General features: G+C 40.3%; 1 protein-coding gene and 3 non-coding genes across 4 annotated transcripts in view; 1 reads left to right on the forward strand and 3 right to left on the reverse strand.

Annotated features, from left to right (window-relative positions):
- The window catches only part of LOC148369854 (large neutral amino acids transporter small subunit 1-like), a 32656-nt gene extending 24704 nt beyond the window's left edge, over positions 1–7952 (reverse strand). Inside the window, exons 1-2 of the mRNA XM_088332085.1 lie at positions 7694–7952; positions 1998–2510 (exon numbers count right to left, since the gene is read on the reverse strand). Of these exons, the coding sequence (XP_088188211.1) occupies positions 1998–2510; positions 7694–7757 (577 nt within the window). The 5' untranslated portion in view covers positions 7758–7952. The remainder of the gene's footprint in view (positions 1–1997; positions 2511–7693) is intronic.
- A 4552-nt stretch (positions 7953–12504) lies between these two features.
- LOC148369855 (U2 spliceosomal RNA) lies at positions 12505–12690 on the reverse strand. Its single transcript, XR_015850159.1, has one exon. It is a non-coding gene; the product is annotated as a U2 spliceosomal RNA (small nuclear RNA).
- A 172-nt stretch (positions 12691–12862) lies between these two features.
- LOC148369856 (RNase MRP) lies at positions 12863–13107 on the reverse strand. Its single transcript, XR_015850156.1, has one exon.
- A 1247-nt stretch (positions 13108–14354) lies between these two features.
- LOC148369857 (Nuclear RNase P) lies at positions 14355–14655 on the forward strand. The gene has a single exon (XR_015850167.1).
- The last annotated feature ends 4613 nt before the right edge of the window (positions 14656–19268 follow it).

The following is a 19268-nucleotide window of genomic DNA, read 5'->3' on the forward strand; positions in this document are numbered from 1 at the left end:
CACTGCGGGCCTATTGAGGAGCTTTGCAGGCAGGTCTTTACACTGTGTCCTCAGGCTCCTTGGGACTTGTGGATTGTGCCGGAGGGAGGAGGCATGGTAGTGGGGTACCTGGACACAAGTCCAGGAACTGATCACACTCGGCTGTGTGTCTGACTAAAACCCGAAACACCTGATTACCCTGGGAGATTCACTGATGATGTGTTCAGGTTGCACAATGAAGTGTATTGTGCAACAATCGAAAATATCAACAAATATATATTTATGTATTAAATTATTTGTGCCCTCTATTAGTTTTATACTTTGTATTACTGCACATCTTCCAATTAAATCTAGTACACCTAAGTCAAATACAAGGTTGGGCGGAACGTGGCCCCGAGAAGGTTTATCTTGATTCATTATATTATATAGTATACCAGGAATTTTGTGTACGTCAAGTCTCCCTGGAGAAAGTCTTGTTTTTGATTAAATGATTCAACTTTATTGTATTTCATTCCAATTATTTAAAAAAATATTTCAGTTAAGTAAAAAATTGCTCTCTATTTTTTTTTTTAACTTTGAAGTGATTTTATCCTGCCTTTGCTAAATATCGGTTACTGATAGTGCTTGAATAATGAAGCATATTATGTTTACGTTAGGATGATTTATATTAAAGGAATGTGTCTTTTTGTCCGATTAAATCGAAAGAGAGACATCAGTAAATACGATTTAATTTAGTTTTGCTTTTTTTATCTGATCCTATTGGAATATATTTGTTAGGTTTTCAGTAGGTGTACTAGACTATATACGTTTTTTAACACGCTGCTTGTATTAGATCACCTACTCGTTTTGGGATTTTAAAAGTATGCAAAACCCACATACATTGATTTATTGCCTCAAAGCTTCTTGGCTTTGTCAGGAATGTAATTTTAATTAAATAAGGTAAAAAAAAAAAATCACTACATTTTAAAACGGTCTAATTGAAATTCTATTGTCGGTTTCGACCCGGCTATAAAAACAAGATTATGAAACACTAGCTACAGCCAAAACTGAAATCATAAGTGGACAGGAAATATTGTTCGTCAACTGAAGGTCTCACTGAAAGGAACACACTAAAGGGAATATTTTTGCCCCACAACTTAACACATACTTGCATACAAGTGCGAGTTCTTGCATGCAGTCACTTTTGCTCTCTTACTGTAATTTTGCAATGTATTTGTTATGAAACAAGTAATTGATCTAGGTCCTTCTTGGCTGTTCTTTTGTTTGGTCTTGCAAATTTATATTTTCTGTTTTGACTTGTTCTGCTTTTTATTTAATATTTACATTTAAGTTCTATGGTGCAGGAAGGGATTTTTTTTTTTTAGCCTTGTCTTTATAGTAAATACATACGGGTTGAAACCGACCCTAGCACTACAGATGTTATAACAGAAAATAGTTTTAAAATGAGTAATTTTATATATCCATCCATCATCTGCACCGCTTATCCTCAGTAGGGTCACGGGGGTGCTGGGCCCCACCCCAGCTATCTTCGGGCAGTGGGCAGGGGACACCCTGAACTGGTTGCCAGACAGTCACAGGGCACACAGAGACAGACCACTCACTCGCTCATGCACACCTAGGGACAATTTGTACCGGCCAATTAACCTGACATGCATGTTTTTGGAATGTGGGAGGAAACCGGAGAGCCCGGAGAAAACCCACGCAAGCACAGGGAGAACGTGCAAACTCCACATATTATGACCTCAGAACTGTGCCGCACATGCGCTATCCAGTGCGCTGCCTTTTATATATATATATATATATATATATATATATATATATTAATAAAACATAATTTCCTTTCTTTATACGGTTAGGAGCAGGGTACGGGTTGCCACCGACATGCTAACACTGGGTGTGTTGCTAAAAAATGTCAACATTTGACAGCTTAATCTTTTATTTGGCCCTTCTATTCATTTGACTTTGACACCCCGATTTAGTTTAACAAATGATGTCAGTATTTTACTTGAGGTACTCACTGAGGCAGAGGCAAGCAAGGAGCTTGGCGGCACTGTCAGGCACACTGCAGGTAGGATAGACGGGTTTGAGGAGGTAGGTCGCAAACACCAGTGAGACCACATACTGCGAGGACGGCCGGATGATCAGCATCTCAACCCACAGTTTGAGAAAAGCGGCCAGCTCTCCATACACCTCCAGGATGTATGTGTAGTCTCCGCCCGATTTCGTAATTGTGGTACCCAGCTCGGCATAGCACAGCGCCCCCATGGTGGAGATCACCCCACACACTGTCCAGATCACTAGCGAGAGTCCAGCTGAGCCGGTTTCTTTCACTACACCCGTCGGTGTGACAAAGATGCCCGAGCCAATGATGGTGCCGATGATCATGCCGATGCCATTGAAGAGGGTAATGCTGCGCTTCAGCTCGATCTTCTCACTTTTATCAGTCGGAGCGTCGGATGGGACAGAGGCGGCAGCCATCATGTGGGTGGCCGGAGACACGCTTTCTGTCATCTGGCTGTCTGGGTCCTGGTCTGAAGAGATTACAGAAAGAAGATGATTAGCTACTGGTGCTTCTAGTCCAGGGTTCAGGAACCCTGTTCCTCGAAAAGCAGTCCTGCCTGTTTTCTATGAGAACCTTGTTCAACCCAACTGCAAACCATCAGCAAAGTTAAGCTAAAATGAGAGGGGGCAGCAGGACTATGGATCTCCAAGTCCAGAGTTTCTTTTCAAATACCAGTATTTGTCAAACTCAAACTAGTTTTTTTACTTTCTGGACTTGGGATCCATACCTGTAAACTTCAGCCAATTGCTCCCATAATTATTAATTGCTATAACCTTATCAATCATAAATAAACCTTGCAATCACACCTATTTACACACAGCAAAAATGACTTTATATAATAAAAACAAAAACAATGTGTGCAAATGTTATCGATTATAACATACATAATGCTGTGTTCACGGATCCCTTAACCACCTGGGTCACAAGGGCACAACCTCCAGTGGTCAGTCTTGGGCAAGAATAGCCTGGCGGGGTTGGGGGGTAACGGATTACACGCAACGGCGTTACGGTAATAAGATACTAAATACAGGTAACTAAGTAAAGGCAAAGTATAGGCAAAAACAGTTATCAGATTACATATACATTCTGTGAGCATGGGGGTTATTTAACAGGATTACAATACGTGCGAGGTTGCGCCATCTTTGGCCCTTTTACTAATTTAATTAATGTTTTTATTCATTTATTAGTTTATATTGGTGTGGCTTGTATGTTTTGGGCTTTTCATCATCATTATTTTATTATTATTATTACTATTAATATTATTTGCCATCCGCACTTTTACGTAGATGACACTCAACTGTATGTGCCACTGGAAAAAACTGGACATTTAAGTTGTAGAAATCTGGAGGCTTGCCTTACTGAGATTCAAAGACGGATGTCACTTAATTTTTTACGCCTTAACCTAGAAAAAACTGAAATGTTGATTATTGGTCCAGCTCACTGTTGTCAGTTGTTTTCAAACACTACCCTGAACCTAGACAAATGTAATATCACCCATAGTGACTCGGTCAAGAATCTATGTGTTATATTTGATCCTAATCTGTCGTTTCAGTTACACGTGAAAAATATTACTAGAATAGCTTTCTACCACCTCCATAATATTGCGAAGATTCGTTCGATGCTGTCCCAATCAGATACAGAGATTTTAATTCATGCGTTTATTATTTCTCGGCTTTATTACTGTAATGTATTGCTTTCTGGTCTCCCAAAGTCTAGCATTAAAAGTTTGCAGCTGGTTCAGAATGCGGCAGCTAGACTTTTGACTAAGACCAAAAAGTTTGAGCATATTACTCCTGTATTGGCCAACCTGCACTGGCTCCCAGTCCACTTAAGATGTGACTTTAAGGTTCTCTTATTAACATATAAACGTTTGCATGGGCTTGCACCCTGTTATCTCTCCCATTTGATTTCCCCCTATGTTCCTGCACGGAGTCTGCGCTCGGAAAATGCCGGTCTACTTGTGACTCCGAGAGCCAAGAAGTCTGCAGGCTCGAGAGCGTTCTCCATCCGGGCCCCGGTGTTATGGAATGCCCTGCCTCTGGAGATAAGATCTGCAACCTCAACGGAAGTTTTTAAATCGAGGCTTTTGACACACTTCTATTCTAAAGCGTATGATTGATGCCCACCTCATATCCTGTTTTGTCCTGTCTTTTTCCGATGCCTGCCTGGCTGATACGAAGGAGAAGGATGATTTGGGATGGGTCAGCGGACCAGCGTCTGACCTGCAGCATGTCAACCCCTGCATTTACCAGCTGGCAGAGACGGGAGGCAGCGTCGTGGCCGTCATAGACTTTCTGGACTGGTTTGCAGGCTGGGGGCGTCGTTGATGTCATGCACTTTCCGGACATTTTCAACATCTTACCTAATGTTTACTGTTATGTGTACTAATTGTAATTCACCCTGGTCAATCCTGGAAGGGGTATTACCACATGTGAGGTCCTTTCTCAAGGTTTCTCTTTTCTCCTCACACTGAGGTTTTTGAGTTGTTCCTTGCCCGCATGCTGGTTTAAGATCAGGTAATTGTGTAATTTTGTAATTGTAATCCTGTGCAGTCCTTTGAGACATTTTTGTGATTAAGGGCTATATAAATAAATGTGACTTGACTTGACGTAATGACGACAATAGCGACGATTGCTTCTCTGCTGGCAGTGCATGACAGCCTAGCAGAAGAACAAGCATGGAGAAAAATGCATTTACAGGGTAGAGGCTGAAGTCTAAATTCATCTTCAAGGAAGAAAAGATGAAGAACATCATTGTGAGGTGCAAATCGTGCCTGCCAAAGGTTCACATCCCGTCAGCGTCGAAGGACTCCACCTCGAACTTTAAAAAAAACCCTTCTGGTAAGATTGCCAATATTCATGTCGTGTCAGCAGAACGTACATTCACTGGGTAAAACAATAGTATTGTCCGGCCGTCAATATTCTCACTGAGTAATTTTATAAGTAATTGTATTTTTGTTTATCTCCAATATGAAGTTGAACTGGTCGGTGAACTGAGAAGGCCTTAAATGAGTCCAAACTGACTGTTTAACAGGGTTGTAGTTTGATTTGTCAATTATTGCTGATAGTATTCAGACTGAACCAAAAATGATTTTTAACTATATAAATGTAATACTTGCAAAACGTGTTTGTTTGGGTAAATAATCGTCATTTTTTTTTCAAAAGAATTAAAATTGATTTCTAGCCTTTTGGAAAAGAGCTCTTCATTTCTATTTTTACATTATGCTACTTTACAGACTATTTTGTAATAAAGTGGATATGAAGCTCAGCATAATAATTAATTATAGTTTAGTAAATCTGTTTCTCTTCAAACCTTCCTGTGTGGAGTTTGCATGTTCTCCCCTTGCTTGTGTGGGTTTCCCCTGGGCCCCACGGTTTCCTCCCGCATTCCAAAAATATGCATGTCAGGTTAATTGGCCGAGGTGGGAATGAGCGAGTGAGTGGTCTGTCTCTGTGTCCCCCTGCGACTGGATGGCAACCGGTTTAGAGTGTCCCCTGCCCACTGCCCGAAGATAGCTTGTATGAGCCCCAGCACTCTCCCGACCCTACTGAGGATAAGCGGTGTAGGTATTGGATGGATGGATGGATGGATGGATGTTTCTCTCTATCTTTAAGGAGTAAGCATCCAGTAGTTCTTCTGAAGAGCATATTTAGTCCATCTGATACTGGGCAAGATGACGTGGCAGGCAGTTCTACCACATCAGCTACTCAACCCCCTTTGAGGCAAGCAAGGATCACGTCAGGGTTCAATGTGTAAGGTGTTTTTTTTAATTGCATTTGGTTAATGTTCAAAGACTTTATTCTTGACACTCCGTTGCAGTGTCCAAAAAAAAAACAAGACGAATAAAATGTAATATAAAAGTCTTTCATTGGTCATTTTTTCCTAAAGTAGAGTGGTGACAACCCTATACACCTTTTGACGGCTGTTGGAACACGTTTCACGTGGCCTAGCAGTGTCTGAAACCAATGACAAAAAGTTACCGGACACCAGGGCAGACAATTCTGAAAAGTTGCCTGCCCAGCCAGAAAGTTGCCTGCCCCATTTTTCACAACTTGAAACACAATTAGACGACTAATCGCAAAAACAAACATTGTTGTGAAGTATTAAGGATTGATAATAAGAATATAAAAGAACAACACTTTAAAATTAAGTTTATTATAAATCTACTTATAACGTTCATTGCATGGATATGACATCACTGTTTTTCATCTGCCATCAGTATGTACGTGTATTTACTCATCTTCATTCAAGAAGTTTGCGTTGCGTCGTTGCTCCAAGCCACGTGAACTCCTCTTTCCACAATGCTACGTACGTACGTTTACGTTTTATAGCGTCATAAATTTTGTTAGCTTATTTTCAATATTTCTTCTGGGGATGAGGTTTTGGCTTGATTCCTTACCACTTATCCATTGTTCTCTATGCGTTTACTTTGGAAAATGATATGCAAATGCACGACATTAATACACTCGGGAAAATCTGGAAGCACAAAGTTATTTGATGCAGGCTTCTGATCGGCTCCCGAGTATGCGTATTGCCTGAAATTCTGAAATTTCTAAACTGAACGAAGGCTTCTAAATCGGAATAAAGCAAACGTTTGATTTGGAAAAAAAAATACCACATTTTTTTTTTCTTTTCTTGAAAAGACGTTTTGAAAAGTTGTACACCTGACGTCAAAGATGCACGCCCCGGGCGTCCGCGCAGACGTTATTTCAGACACTGGGCATAGTCACCTGACATGGGCATTGTGAGACGCTTGTGCATTGATATCTCTCAGCCAGATGAACAAGGGTCGATACAGTACTCATTTAAACCTTAAACTAATCTAAAAGTAACTCGTTACATTACTTTTTAAAAGTAATGGAAAAAGTTACACTAGAATTACATTTTAAACAAGGTAAATTGTAAATGTAACGTATTACAGTTTTAAAGTGACTTACCCAACACATATATACATATACATAATTTTTTAGATATATACTTGTATATTATATTTTATGGCAAGTGGGGTAAGAACTGAGAAAGAGTTTAAAAGAATTGTGTTGTTACTTGTTAAATAAACATACTTACATACATATTTACATCTTTGTTTTTATTATACAAAGTCTGTTTTGTTGTGAGCAAATAAGTACAGTACCGCGTTGTGTTTGAAGGTTTATAATCGCTTAATGAGGGGAAATTGCAATCATTAATCAGGGGAGCAATTCGCTGAGGTTGATGGGTAGCTGTAAGGTCTAATTTTTACTGTACTTAATCGCCCATTCAAACATGCAGTGGGCAAAAAACAACATCAAAAGAGATGTCATTTAAGCAGCGCCATCTGTGCTTCATTCTTTAAATCTCAGAACGTGACAAAAGTGGGTTAGTTGTATGTGATTCCAAGCATACAAGTGCAACCTTCTTTGTGTACATATTTAAAGATTGACAAACAATACTGCCATTTCAATTATCTTGTCGGTTTTTTTTTCCAGTTACGAGCAAGAGTTTGAGTACACATTGGATTCACCTGTCTGGGCCATCATTTACATACCTCCTTCAGGCATCATCTCCGCCCTGAAATATTGCGTCAGCCCACATGTACGATTAGTGCAGATTAAGCGCCATGTGCAAGAGTGTAATGTGTTTTAATGTTATGGTGTGCGGAACCCAACCTACCTCCCATCTTCTCCTTGGAAACGCTCTCCCGGCTGCCCCGTAGTTTCAGCTCCGGCTCGGCCATGATTTCCTCCTAAACTGTCTCCTTATATTCGGTCTTTTTCTTCAGCGTCCTCTGCCTCGTTTTGTCTGTGATTCTTCTTGCTCGTGCACTCAAACGCATGCACTTTTCTCCTTGCCGTTCCCCTGCCTCGTTTCTGAGCGCTCACTCATTTGCACACACAAACCGTGTGTCACTGTCTTCAACAATTCCCCATCAAGTGTGTCGTTCGCGAACAAATGAGCTTTATGAGCCAGCTCTTTGAAATGAGCGAAAGGGGTGGACTGCCCACCAATCAAGAGCCGGTTCCGTTCGAGACTCCCCCCCCCCCCCGTCTTGCTCTTTGTCAATATGCATTTTCTTTGCATTTCGTGTTAATTACTTTAAGTGTGTTGTTTGAAGGGACTGTGTGTAATATTTGGTGCCTCCTAGTGGTACCAAAAAACGTTGATTTGAATACCATGCAAGAATACATGAACTGTCATACAAATGTTAATTCGTATTAGAAATCTTAGGTTGAGAAATTTGTATTTCTTTTACACCGTGGAATCCCCACTTAAGTCGGGGCCATGTTTGTACGGCATCCTTCCACCACACTATGCCGTTTATCACTGGCCCTCGCGCGTACCGAACAAGACAGTGCCATCTAGTGGAGAAATATTACACATTGACCTGGAAACTACCAAAATATGACAAACAAAAAAAAACTACCAAGAAACGATCAAAAACTGACCAATACAAAAAACAAACACGTAATAATAAATTAACAAAAACAAAAAAAACACAAAAATTGACCCTAAAACAACCAATAAAACCTACAAGAAACGACCAGATAACGAGAAAAACACACCAAAAATGCACCAAACTGACAAAAAAATGAACAAAAATGGAGTAAAAACAATCATAATGTGAAAAAACAAACGTGAAAAAATCACTTAACATAATAACAAAAAAATGAACAAAAATATAAAAGATTAAGAAAAAAAAACTAAAACAAAAATCAAACAAAAATTGTCCAAGAACATGTACCATAATTGTATAAAATTAAAGTAAAATATGACGCGAAACAAGCAAAAAACAAAAAAAAACGACCAAAGTAAAAAAAAAAATACTCAAAGTTGACAAGAAAACTCCAAATAAAAACAATAAATAAATTGTCCAAAAAGAGCAACCAGAAAATGAAAAATAATTGCAACAAAAAAACAAACTGAAAAAACCAACAAAATGTAATGAGGAAATAACAAACAATTGGCCACTGACTCAAAAAAATTAACAGAAAAAAAAACGCCCGCCAAATTTTTTTTTAATGGAATTGTCTTAAAGATAGGTCATAAATTGACCAGGGAAGAATAAAAAAATGACGAGAAACGACCAAAACACAAAACAAAAATTTGTCCACAAAAATGAACAAAAAAATAAATGAATAATGTTCAAAAAAAACAAAATTGACAAGGAAACGTCGGAAATATTAACGAAAAGAAAATTGAACTAAAATTGTCGAAAAAAACGAATTTGTCAGAAAAAAGGTTTTTGTTGTTTAATTTTGTTGCTGAGTTTTAATTTGTTAGTACATGGAAGTAAAATAATTTTGTATGTCATCTCTTTTCATAGCTCTATAAATATTTTAATATACGTTTCATGCTTTTTCCATTGTCAATGTGTTTCACGATTACCTTTTTCTTTAAAAATGAAAATTTGATTCTTGTATTTCATAGTTTATTTGGTGTTGCACTGAAAAGCCTTTGTCTTAAACTTACTTTTTGTTGTGTTTTCCCTCATCTAAAAAAGTTTAAAGTTGAAACTAGTTAAAAGTTCATTTTAGATTGAAAAAAACCCTATTCTTTTGAAGTTGAATAATAGATTTTTTTAATAATTTAATTATATTTTGATTATTAATTTATTTTTTGCACAATGCTTGATAATAATTGGTATCCTATAGATTAAAAACAACCCCAAAAAAATCCAATGAGCCGTTTGTGAGCCAAAAGAGCCTCCTCTTTTCAATTAGCCTGGCCGAAAGAGACGGTTCTCTAAAAAGAGCCGAAATCCCGTTACCAGTCTCCATCTGACCCTGATCCTATATCTCCCTCACCCCATGCGCTCGACGTTGAGATGCTGAGCTAAGCTGCGCCCACTGCGAGCACAGAGGAATCCGAGGGCGAGGATTTTAAAGGAAGGGGGCTGGGGGGTCGGGGGTCGGTGTAGATATTAGTACAGGGGGCGCAACATGTAATGCTTTAATCTATTTGTGTGCTGCAGGCTAATCCATACGAAAACACAGCCTGGTCTTTGTGTTGGTGTGTGAATAGTCAAGAAGGATGCAACTGGATTGGACGACAAGATTCATATCTGTTCACTGACGTCATTGTGGGGGGAAATGACGTACAATAGATGAATGAATGAATGAATGACCCGTATCGTCATTGTACTCGTACAGGTATATCACATCTCATCTCATCTCATCAGCCGTACCGCTTATCCTCATTAGGGTCGCGGGGGAGGCTGGAGCCCATCCCAGCCATCTCCGGGCAGTGGGCAGGGGACACCCTGAACTGGTTGCCAGCCAATCGCAGGGCACACAGGGACAGACAACTCGCTCGCTCATTCACACCTAGGGACAATTTGGACCGGCCAATTCACCTGAAATGCATGTTTTTGGAACGTGGGAGGAAACCGGAGTGCCCGGAGGAAACCCACGCAAGCACGGGGAGAACATACAAACTCCGCACAGGAAGTCTGGAGCTGGATTTGAACCCACGACAGGTTCCCATGACATGAACTGTGCCGCACAAGCGCTAACCACTGCGCCGCCGTGCTGCCCTACAGGTATATCTACTTAGTAATTTATTGATTCCAGCCATAGGCGTAACCAGCCCGTTTTTAAATCTCTATTTTCCCTAATAAAGACAGGATAGGCTTATATATATTTGTAAATGGTAAATCTAATGCTTTTTAAATCATTGAAGGCCTCCCAAAGCGCTTTACAATGTACCTCACACTTATCCATTCACACACTCATTTATTTGCTTAATTTAATGAAGAATGTTCGCTAAAATATAATAAAAGTAAAACATAATAAAAATGTGAAAAACGCAGAATCCTAAACACTCCACTGCCTTGTTCATTCCAGTTGATTCCTAGCCCCGCTCCTCTTTTGCTCAGCCAATGTCACCTGCCGCATAGTGGCGGAGTCTGTGGAGGCACCGGTGTATTACTGTGAGAGTATCTCTGTCACAGACCAGAACGGGCACAGGACTCAATTGCATGCGTTTCTCTGATTTTATTGAAAGAGAGTGGGAGTAAGGCTTGCTTGATCCGAAGACTGGTGGAGAGCGGGAATGAGCAAGGCGGGAGTGACACTTCCGTGTCGGAAGAAGACAGGCGGGAATGGCAAGTCGTTTGACCAGGGCTGGAGATCAGAGGCGATGTAAAGCTCGTAATAGTGGTCGTAGGCAGGCAAAACAGGCGTAGACAGGTTCAGAAACGGGTCGAAAAACGGGAATCAGGCAGGAAACAGGTTTTAACAGGGACGGAGTCGGATGGGAACGTTCACCGAGTGAAACACAACAGCTCGCAACGATCTGACAAAGTTTGAACTGAAGTCGGGGGCTTAAGAAGGGTGTGGCCACCAATCAGCTTGTCCGGGTTGTTGGCGCCAATCAAGCTGCCACAGGTGTTCCAAATAGGGCAATTATGACAATGTCATTATGGAAGCCCAAGAATGCCATATATTAATTTAAAAAAACAACATGCAATTGATAAATCAGGGGCATGAAACATATATACAATAATAAAAAAACAACAAAGATCCAGTTGATTAAAACAGCTTTAGCAAAATATTTCAGATAAAATGTTTTCATAATTAAATACTACATTATATATCACTTGAAATGAAGTTTAAAAAAAAACGTTTTGAACCAGCCAGACACTCTGGGTGCTCAGACACCTTAAAACTCTCAACCCCAAATCGCCCCAGGTTCCAACAACATACACTTAGAGCAGATGTTCTTAACCCTGTTGGAGCTACGAAACTCTATCAGTTTCATATGTGCATAGACTGAACCCTATTTAAGCGCTTTTTTTTTAAAAACATATAATTTTCCTACTAGCGCACAAAATAGACTGTCCAAACGAAGCGAGCGGTTTGATGCTACTGTGCGCATGCGTCTGCCGCCTAGGTATTTCCCATCATGCATCATTCCGTGGTAGTTGTGTAGTGAAAGGAAGTCCATTGCTTTTTAGAGAACCGGCTCTTTCGGCTCAACTCATTAAGGAGAGCCGGTTCTCAACCGGCTCACTTGCTTTGATGCATTACATTACGAATCATTATGTTGTATAGAGAATTTGAGAAAAAAAGGAAGTATAGAATGAGAAAATGAAAAAAGACAGTTTTGTGGTTATCCCTTTAATCAGTATATTACCAACAACAATTTAATGCAGAAAATGAATTCATAATTTGAATAAGAAAATTCTACTTAATTATATTTGCAGGTTTTTTTTCCTTCTACAGTGAACGTCCAAACCACTTATTTTTTTATTTTTTTTTAATAATAAACCTCATTCATTTCGTGCAACTCAGTATCTCACAAGAAAATGTTAATTATCAATATATATGGGGTTTTTAAGGGTTATTGATCTATCTTCGTTATTCATTATCCATTATCCGATATCGGTCAGTTCATAATATGCTACAAAGCCTAGGAGCCGGGACACTTACTCTCAGCCAAAAGGCCAAGCTAAGGTCCTAGCCCTAAAGCCTTGCTGCGATCATTGCGAATGCACCGTTCCCGGAGGTACTGCAATACCGGGCCGATGCGTGGAGTGGACAGAGCAAGCTCATATTCCATCTCCGAAATGCAAAAATCAAAGGGCCAAGCTAAGGACCTAGCATCAAAGCCTTAAGCCAAGCTAAGGACTTAGCATCAAAGCTAGGCCAAACTAAGGGCCTAGCATCGGTATGCCTCTTTAAAAGATAGGCAAACAGATATAGATCCCAAAATAACGAATACAATATACATTGTTAAACTACATAAATAAACACGTTAGGAAATAAACATGTAAGATTATTTTGTACTTTGTAAGGGCATGGAGCCGTGGAGGTTGACAGCAATGCATTGGTTTTCAAAATGAACATCCGGAGACTAAGCCCCATTCGGTTATACGTTGTTCTTGCATTTCTCTTTCTGTGACAAGGTCTGCGAGATTTCGAAGAGCTCAGTTCATCCAGAACGTCTTAGCGTGATTGCATGAAACCAAGCATCAACCGCATTACGCGGGAACACTTTCTGTGCCGTGTCCGGGGACTTTCCTCTGAGCACCGATGAGAAACCAGATTCTCTGAATGTAGCTCAGAATGCAAGCCTTCCGAATGCCCGGATGTTACCATTGCGTTCGTCCCTTAATAAAGCAACTGAATTTAGTATTAAAATAGGTCATGGTTTTAAACTGAATACTTGTAAATTTAAAGGTATTCAACAATAACCAACATAAGCTTTAAGTGTGACTTCGATGAATACAAATTGGTATGATAACTTTGTGAAAGAGTTAAAAGTCTCGATGTTTAAGAGCGAAATGCATTGTGGGGGAATCGTAAACCAGCCTATTGAATTTGCTTACCATTAATCACGGAAACAAGTTCTTAGGTCAAATAATACAAGCGTTTTTTGAACATATATACACTTTTCCCAAGCTATATTTTTGTAAAGCATCAAAAATATATTCGTAAAAATGAGTAAAGACTCTTTCTATTCCATTTCCTTTGATCTATTCTTTCCCTTACATTTTTCTTTGTTTTTCCTTCGGTTTATCTATTTTCATTCTTCTTAACTTTCTTTTTTTAATTTGATTTGTTTACCCTTTTTATCATCGTGCTTCTAATATATCAAAAAATAAGATTTAAAAGAATTTTCAGGACGAATAGGCATTTTTTTACAATGCAGTGCTTAGAGACTGGCCTAAGTTATAATGATAGAAAACGAATAGTGAAATATATCAAAAGTGTATTGAAAATAAGTGAAATGCAAAAATGCTAATATTAATAATAATAATAAAATACTAATAATCCCCAAATAAATTGCAATATATATCTGCTATCAGTTTTGTGTAAAAACATATACATAAATAAATAAAATAAGTCACAAAGGGTTTTCATAGTTTTGTGGGTGCATTTAAATTGGTGATGGGCATAGGGCAGAAGCTGTCCCTGAGCCTGTTTGCCCTTTTTTGTAAATAGACGAAAGGGGAAAAAACTAAGAAAAATCGATCCACTTGGTATACACATCAAACAAACAATGAAAAACGTATTTACTCAAGATCATTTTTTGTGTATTTTTATATTGTAATAAATCATGTGAAGTTATATAAAAGAAGTCCTCGACGATCAAGCTGTTTCCCAGCATGCTTTGCAACACGCTTCTGTACATTTTAAAATTACTATTTAGATACTATTCAGATACTATTTTGATACATGGCACTTGTTTGTAATACTATTAGATTTATAACGAGAGGACAGGAGTATCTTTGTAATGATCCTGACTAAAATACGGGCGGATCTCGACCGTAATCGAAAGGTAATGCTACAAATTGTTGTTATATAGTCCAACGGCGTTCGACGTCATATCCGTGGGAGGAAGCTCATTGTAGAGGCCACGTGCTGAGTGCTCGTCACTCCTCCAATCACCTCGGGGAAGGTCTGAGACAAGAGCCAATTGCCGTCCTTGCAGGACGTCACCTGATTCGGGTGAGCGAGCCAACAGAAAGTACTGGTCACTGTGCTTTGTGGCAGGAGAAGCTAGGGGGCGCCGTTACTCCCCTAGCGGATGCGAAGTACACTCGACTTGGAACGACTCGCGGCTGGCAAATGAGTTCGATGAATGAGGTGGAGCACGTCTCCGGAACCCAATTCAGACTACTCACCTCCCACTTTTACTCCGCCTTCAAAATAAGCAACATTGTGCACTAATTACCCATTTTTGCAAATCTAAATTATTGGTTGATTGCAAGGCATAAAAGCGAGCAAAGCGGCCCTGCAACCAATAGGGGGGACAAAAAGTGCTTAACTTTTTGTCACTGTACTCAAAATTACTTCTCCTGAAATAAAACAAAATAACTACAAAACTATATATCAAATAAAGTGCTTAAAAGCAGGAGCCTCATATATTATTTTGCTTTCATTCTGAAAATATGAATAGAATTACAAAAAATACTACGACAGTAATATCCATCCATCCATTATCCGCACCGCTTATCCTCAGTAGGGTCGCGGGGGTGCTGGAGCCCATCCCAGCTATCTTCGGGCGGCGGGCAGGGGCCACCCTCAACTGGTTGCCAGCCAGTTGCAGGGCACACAGGGACAGACAATTCGCTCACTCACTCATTCACACCTAGGGACAATTTGGAGCGGAGTGCCCGGAGGAAACCCACGCAAGCACAGGGAGAACATGCAAACTCCACACAGGAAGGTTCGATCTCATGACCTCAGAACTGTGCCGCACACGCGCTAATCACTGCGCCGCCATATTAGAAATTGCAACTACAGAATTATTTACTCCAAAAATACTATAAAAAGTCAACTACATTAATATTACAAAAATACTAAAGAAATATGACTAAAATACTACTGTGGATATATCACAAAATTTTACAAGAATTCTACCGAAATACTAATTTTAAAAACATCAATTATACTACTGAAATACTAAAAAAATACCAGTACATAATACTATGATATAAAAAACTACTAGAGAATTATTACAACAACAATACTACTACAAGAGGATTACGATAGAAATTCTACAAATTACACCTACAATAATGATCCTATGGAATTATCACAAAAATACTACAAAAACAAAACTACAGTAAGACTGTCCTACAAAAATACTACAAAAATACTACAGAAATACTACAGATATACAACTTTCTAATATGGAAATACCACAAAATACAACAGAGATATTACAAAAATACTAATTATAAAACTACTGTAAAAATACAAATACATTACGAAAATACTACAGAAAAACTACAACATACCTGTCAACCTCCATGGCTCCTGTCGTATTTTTCCTTACAAAACACAAAATAATCTTCCACCATATATATATATATATATATATATATATATATATATATATATATATATATATATATATATATATATATTCTGTTTCGGAATGAAGCATGATCTTGATGATCTTGTTGGGAAATCCCCAGGCCGCAGACGCATGCGCACAGTAGCATCAAACACCTCGCTTCGTTTGTACCGAAAAAAAAACTATACAGAGATAGAGGCTTCCGCGGCGAACTCGTTTGACTTGATTGATTTGCTGTTTCGTGATAGTCGGTGTATACCTCATGGTACCCATAATTGACAAATTTGCGTTTTTCCGTACAGATTTTCTTGTATGTCGTACACGTCTTAAAATGCATAATAAACGTACTTTGTATGGCAAAAACGTACAGGTTGACAGGTATGCTACGATGAAAATACTTCATAAAAATTACTTCAGAAATTCTACAAAAATAGTGCAAAAATAAAACTACAGTAACAACATAAAACTCCAGAACTTCAATAAAAATCTCACTGAAAAAAAAAACCTACAGAAATACTTCAAAACTTAATGACAAATGAAGCGCTTAGAACGGCAGCCCGCGACTGCAAATAGTTGCCCACCCCTGGAGTAGAACATGGAATAAGTTCTAGTAGGTATAGAAATGTTCAAGTAATAGGCTTAGGGCCCCATGAAGGATTGGACCGGTCTTGGTTAGTTGGATCGCTTCACCACTACGGTTGTAGGGGCACCATTTCCTATGGTGTGCCTTGAACAAAGTTGCATTCCTTTTGACCACGGTGATTATGATAAAATTGAGAATTCAGACGTTTAGTGAGGTTCATCTCTTGTCCTCCATGATTAAAGCCACAGTGTGCAATACTTGACCACTATATTATATTATTGGGGGTTTTACTGTCGCGTTGTATGCAAATCTTTTTATACAGCAGTTTGAGTGGCAACTTCTTTTGCCTGAAAAGTGCTTCACACATATATTTGATTTGATTTATATGGCACCGTTTTGTCCAATGCGAATAAAACCCTGTACCGCATAGCACAACGCAGCAGTAAGCGGCCAGACTGTCATGCACGGTTGTCATGGCGCCCAGCTGGCCCCGCCTCTTGACACCGGCTGAGACGCAATGGACTGATTGCTCTAGGAGTACTTAAGCACGCTCCTTTGTACTGTGCGTTGCTGGAACGTTTGTTAAACCTGGTTAAACTCCGTGAGACTTCTGTGAGACTTCTGTTAAAACCTGTTAAATGCCTAGTTCTGTGAATCTGCCCGTATTTGATCCTGTTTTGTTTTTGGTCTGTGTGGTGTCGTGTAATACACTCCCCTTCCTGCAGTGTCGCTGTATACAAATGTGCAGCCTTGTCCTTGTGCTTGAGAACTACCGAGGAAGAAGTTAAGTAAACACTCTATGAATGTACCGTCCGTGCCTGTCTTGAATCTACTACAACCCTACTACAATCCTACTACATACACAACATATTGGCGATGAGGATGACTTGTATCGGAATCTCACAACCCCCTGCTTTGCTTGAAACCCCGGGTGAGCCTACGATGTTGTACACCACGTGGATTCAGATGTTCGAAAATTACCTGCTAGCATTGACTGCAAACGACATGCCGGACAAACGAAAACGCGCACTACTGCTGCACTGTTTAGCCACAGAAGGGCAGAGAATTTTTCTTTCTCTTCCCGACACTGGCACTTCTTACAAATCCGCCTGTGATGCGCTAAAAACTTTCTTTGTACCGAAGATGAATGTCGTGGCTGAGCGTAGCGAGTTCCGTCGGCGTGCTCAGAGACCGGGCGAGACCACTGCTCAGTTCATTGCCGCATTGAGGGAATTAATTACTAACTGTGACTTTGGCACGTTTGCTGATGATATGATTAGGGATCAATTCATTGAGAAGATGTCTTCAACTTACTGCTACATACTGCAACCAGAGTGCACATACTGACTTCTACATAGTTCCTGACGGTACTCCACTACTGGGAATGGACCTGTTCACTGCACTTCGCCTTCACATACAAGATGGGCAGATTGCAACACCTGCCGCATCGGAGATGAGTCACACTGTCAACACTACAAATGCTTTAGGCGTTGCTACAGGTTTTATACACAAAGTTAAAGTGCGTGCTGACGTGCCTCCAATCCAGCAAAAGCTACGCAGACTCCCATGTGCCGTGCGTGACAAGGTGTCGGAGGAGCTGCAAAACTGGAAACGAATACAAAACCGGGACATGAGAATGTTACTACAGATTGCTTGTCACGTTTGCCTCTCCCCATCACAGACGACCACGAGGAGATGGAGTTGGAGATGGTGGCTGCTGTGTCTCCTGATTTAGCTGCAGTCACTGCTGATGAGCTCTCCAGTGCGTGTGAGGAATGTCCGGTGCTACAGAAGGTGCGACACTACATGCAGAAGGGATGGCCTCGTACTGCAAAAGGCCTTGACCCCCTCATCGTGCCATACTTCTGTGTGCAAAATGAGCTTGCCGTGCAGAACAGTGTCATTGGCACTCATCATGTTGTGATACCACAACAGCTACAGGAAAAAATGATCCAACTTGCTCATGTTACACACCAAGGGATCATCCGCACAAAAAAAAGACTGAGAGACTTGTACTGGTGGCCAGGAATGGATTCTGAGGTTGAGCTCAAATCATGCACCACCTGCTTGCAGCATGACAAAACAGCAACCACACGTACTGCCCCGTTACAGCCTGTGCCTACCCCAACTGCTGCTTGGGAAAAGGTTGCTGTGGACATTGTTGGTCCTATTCACTCTGCGCTTGCTGATTGCCGCTTCGCCATCACCCTCATTGACTATTACAGCCGATGGCCTGAGATTGCCTTCTGCTCAAATGTTACTTCTGCCTCTGTTATGACTTTTCTTTCCATTGTGTTTAGCAGAGAAGGTAATCCACAGGGAATTGTTGCTGACAATGGCCCTCTGTTCGTGTCGACCGAGTTTGAAGCATTCCTTAGTGACGGGAACATCACACACCGCCGCAGCTCTGTGTACTACCCACAGGCCAACGGTGAAATCGAGCGTTTCAACAGAGTCTTCAAGGACTGTCTACAAACAGCCAACATCGATAGTAAACCACTGAAAGCCTTCTTCACTGAGTTTTTACACACTTACAGAGCCACACCACATGCCGTGACTTCAGTGTCCCCCGCTGAATACAAGCTTCACATCACAGGTCTTCACTCCATGCGCCCCACTGCTGACAAAGGCAACATGCTACAAAACATACAAAACAAACAACAGAAGTCAAAACAATACACTGACAAACGTCGTGGTGCAAAATCACCCAGCTTCCAGATTGGCTCTGCGGTTCGCATCCGCGAACCTGGAATCATTGCCAAAGGACACTCAAAGTTAACCAAGCCACTGACAGTGGTAGCCCAAAAGGGTCCAGCCACTTATCTACTGTCGGATGGAAAGGTGTGGAATGCTTTCCAC

Source organism: Urocampus carinirostris, chromosome 3 (assembly GCF_059441175.1).
Source record: "Urocampus carinirostris isolate Australia breed hairy pipefish chromosome 3, RoL_Ucar_1.0, whole genome shotgun sequence".
Taxonomy (NCBI): domain Eukaryota; kingdom Metazoa; phylum Chordata; class Actinopteri; order Syngnathiformes; family Syngnathidae; genus Urocampus; species Urocampus carinirostris.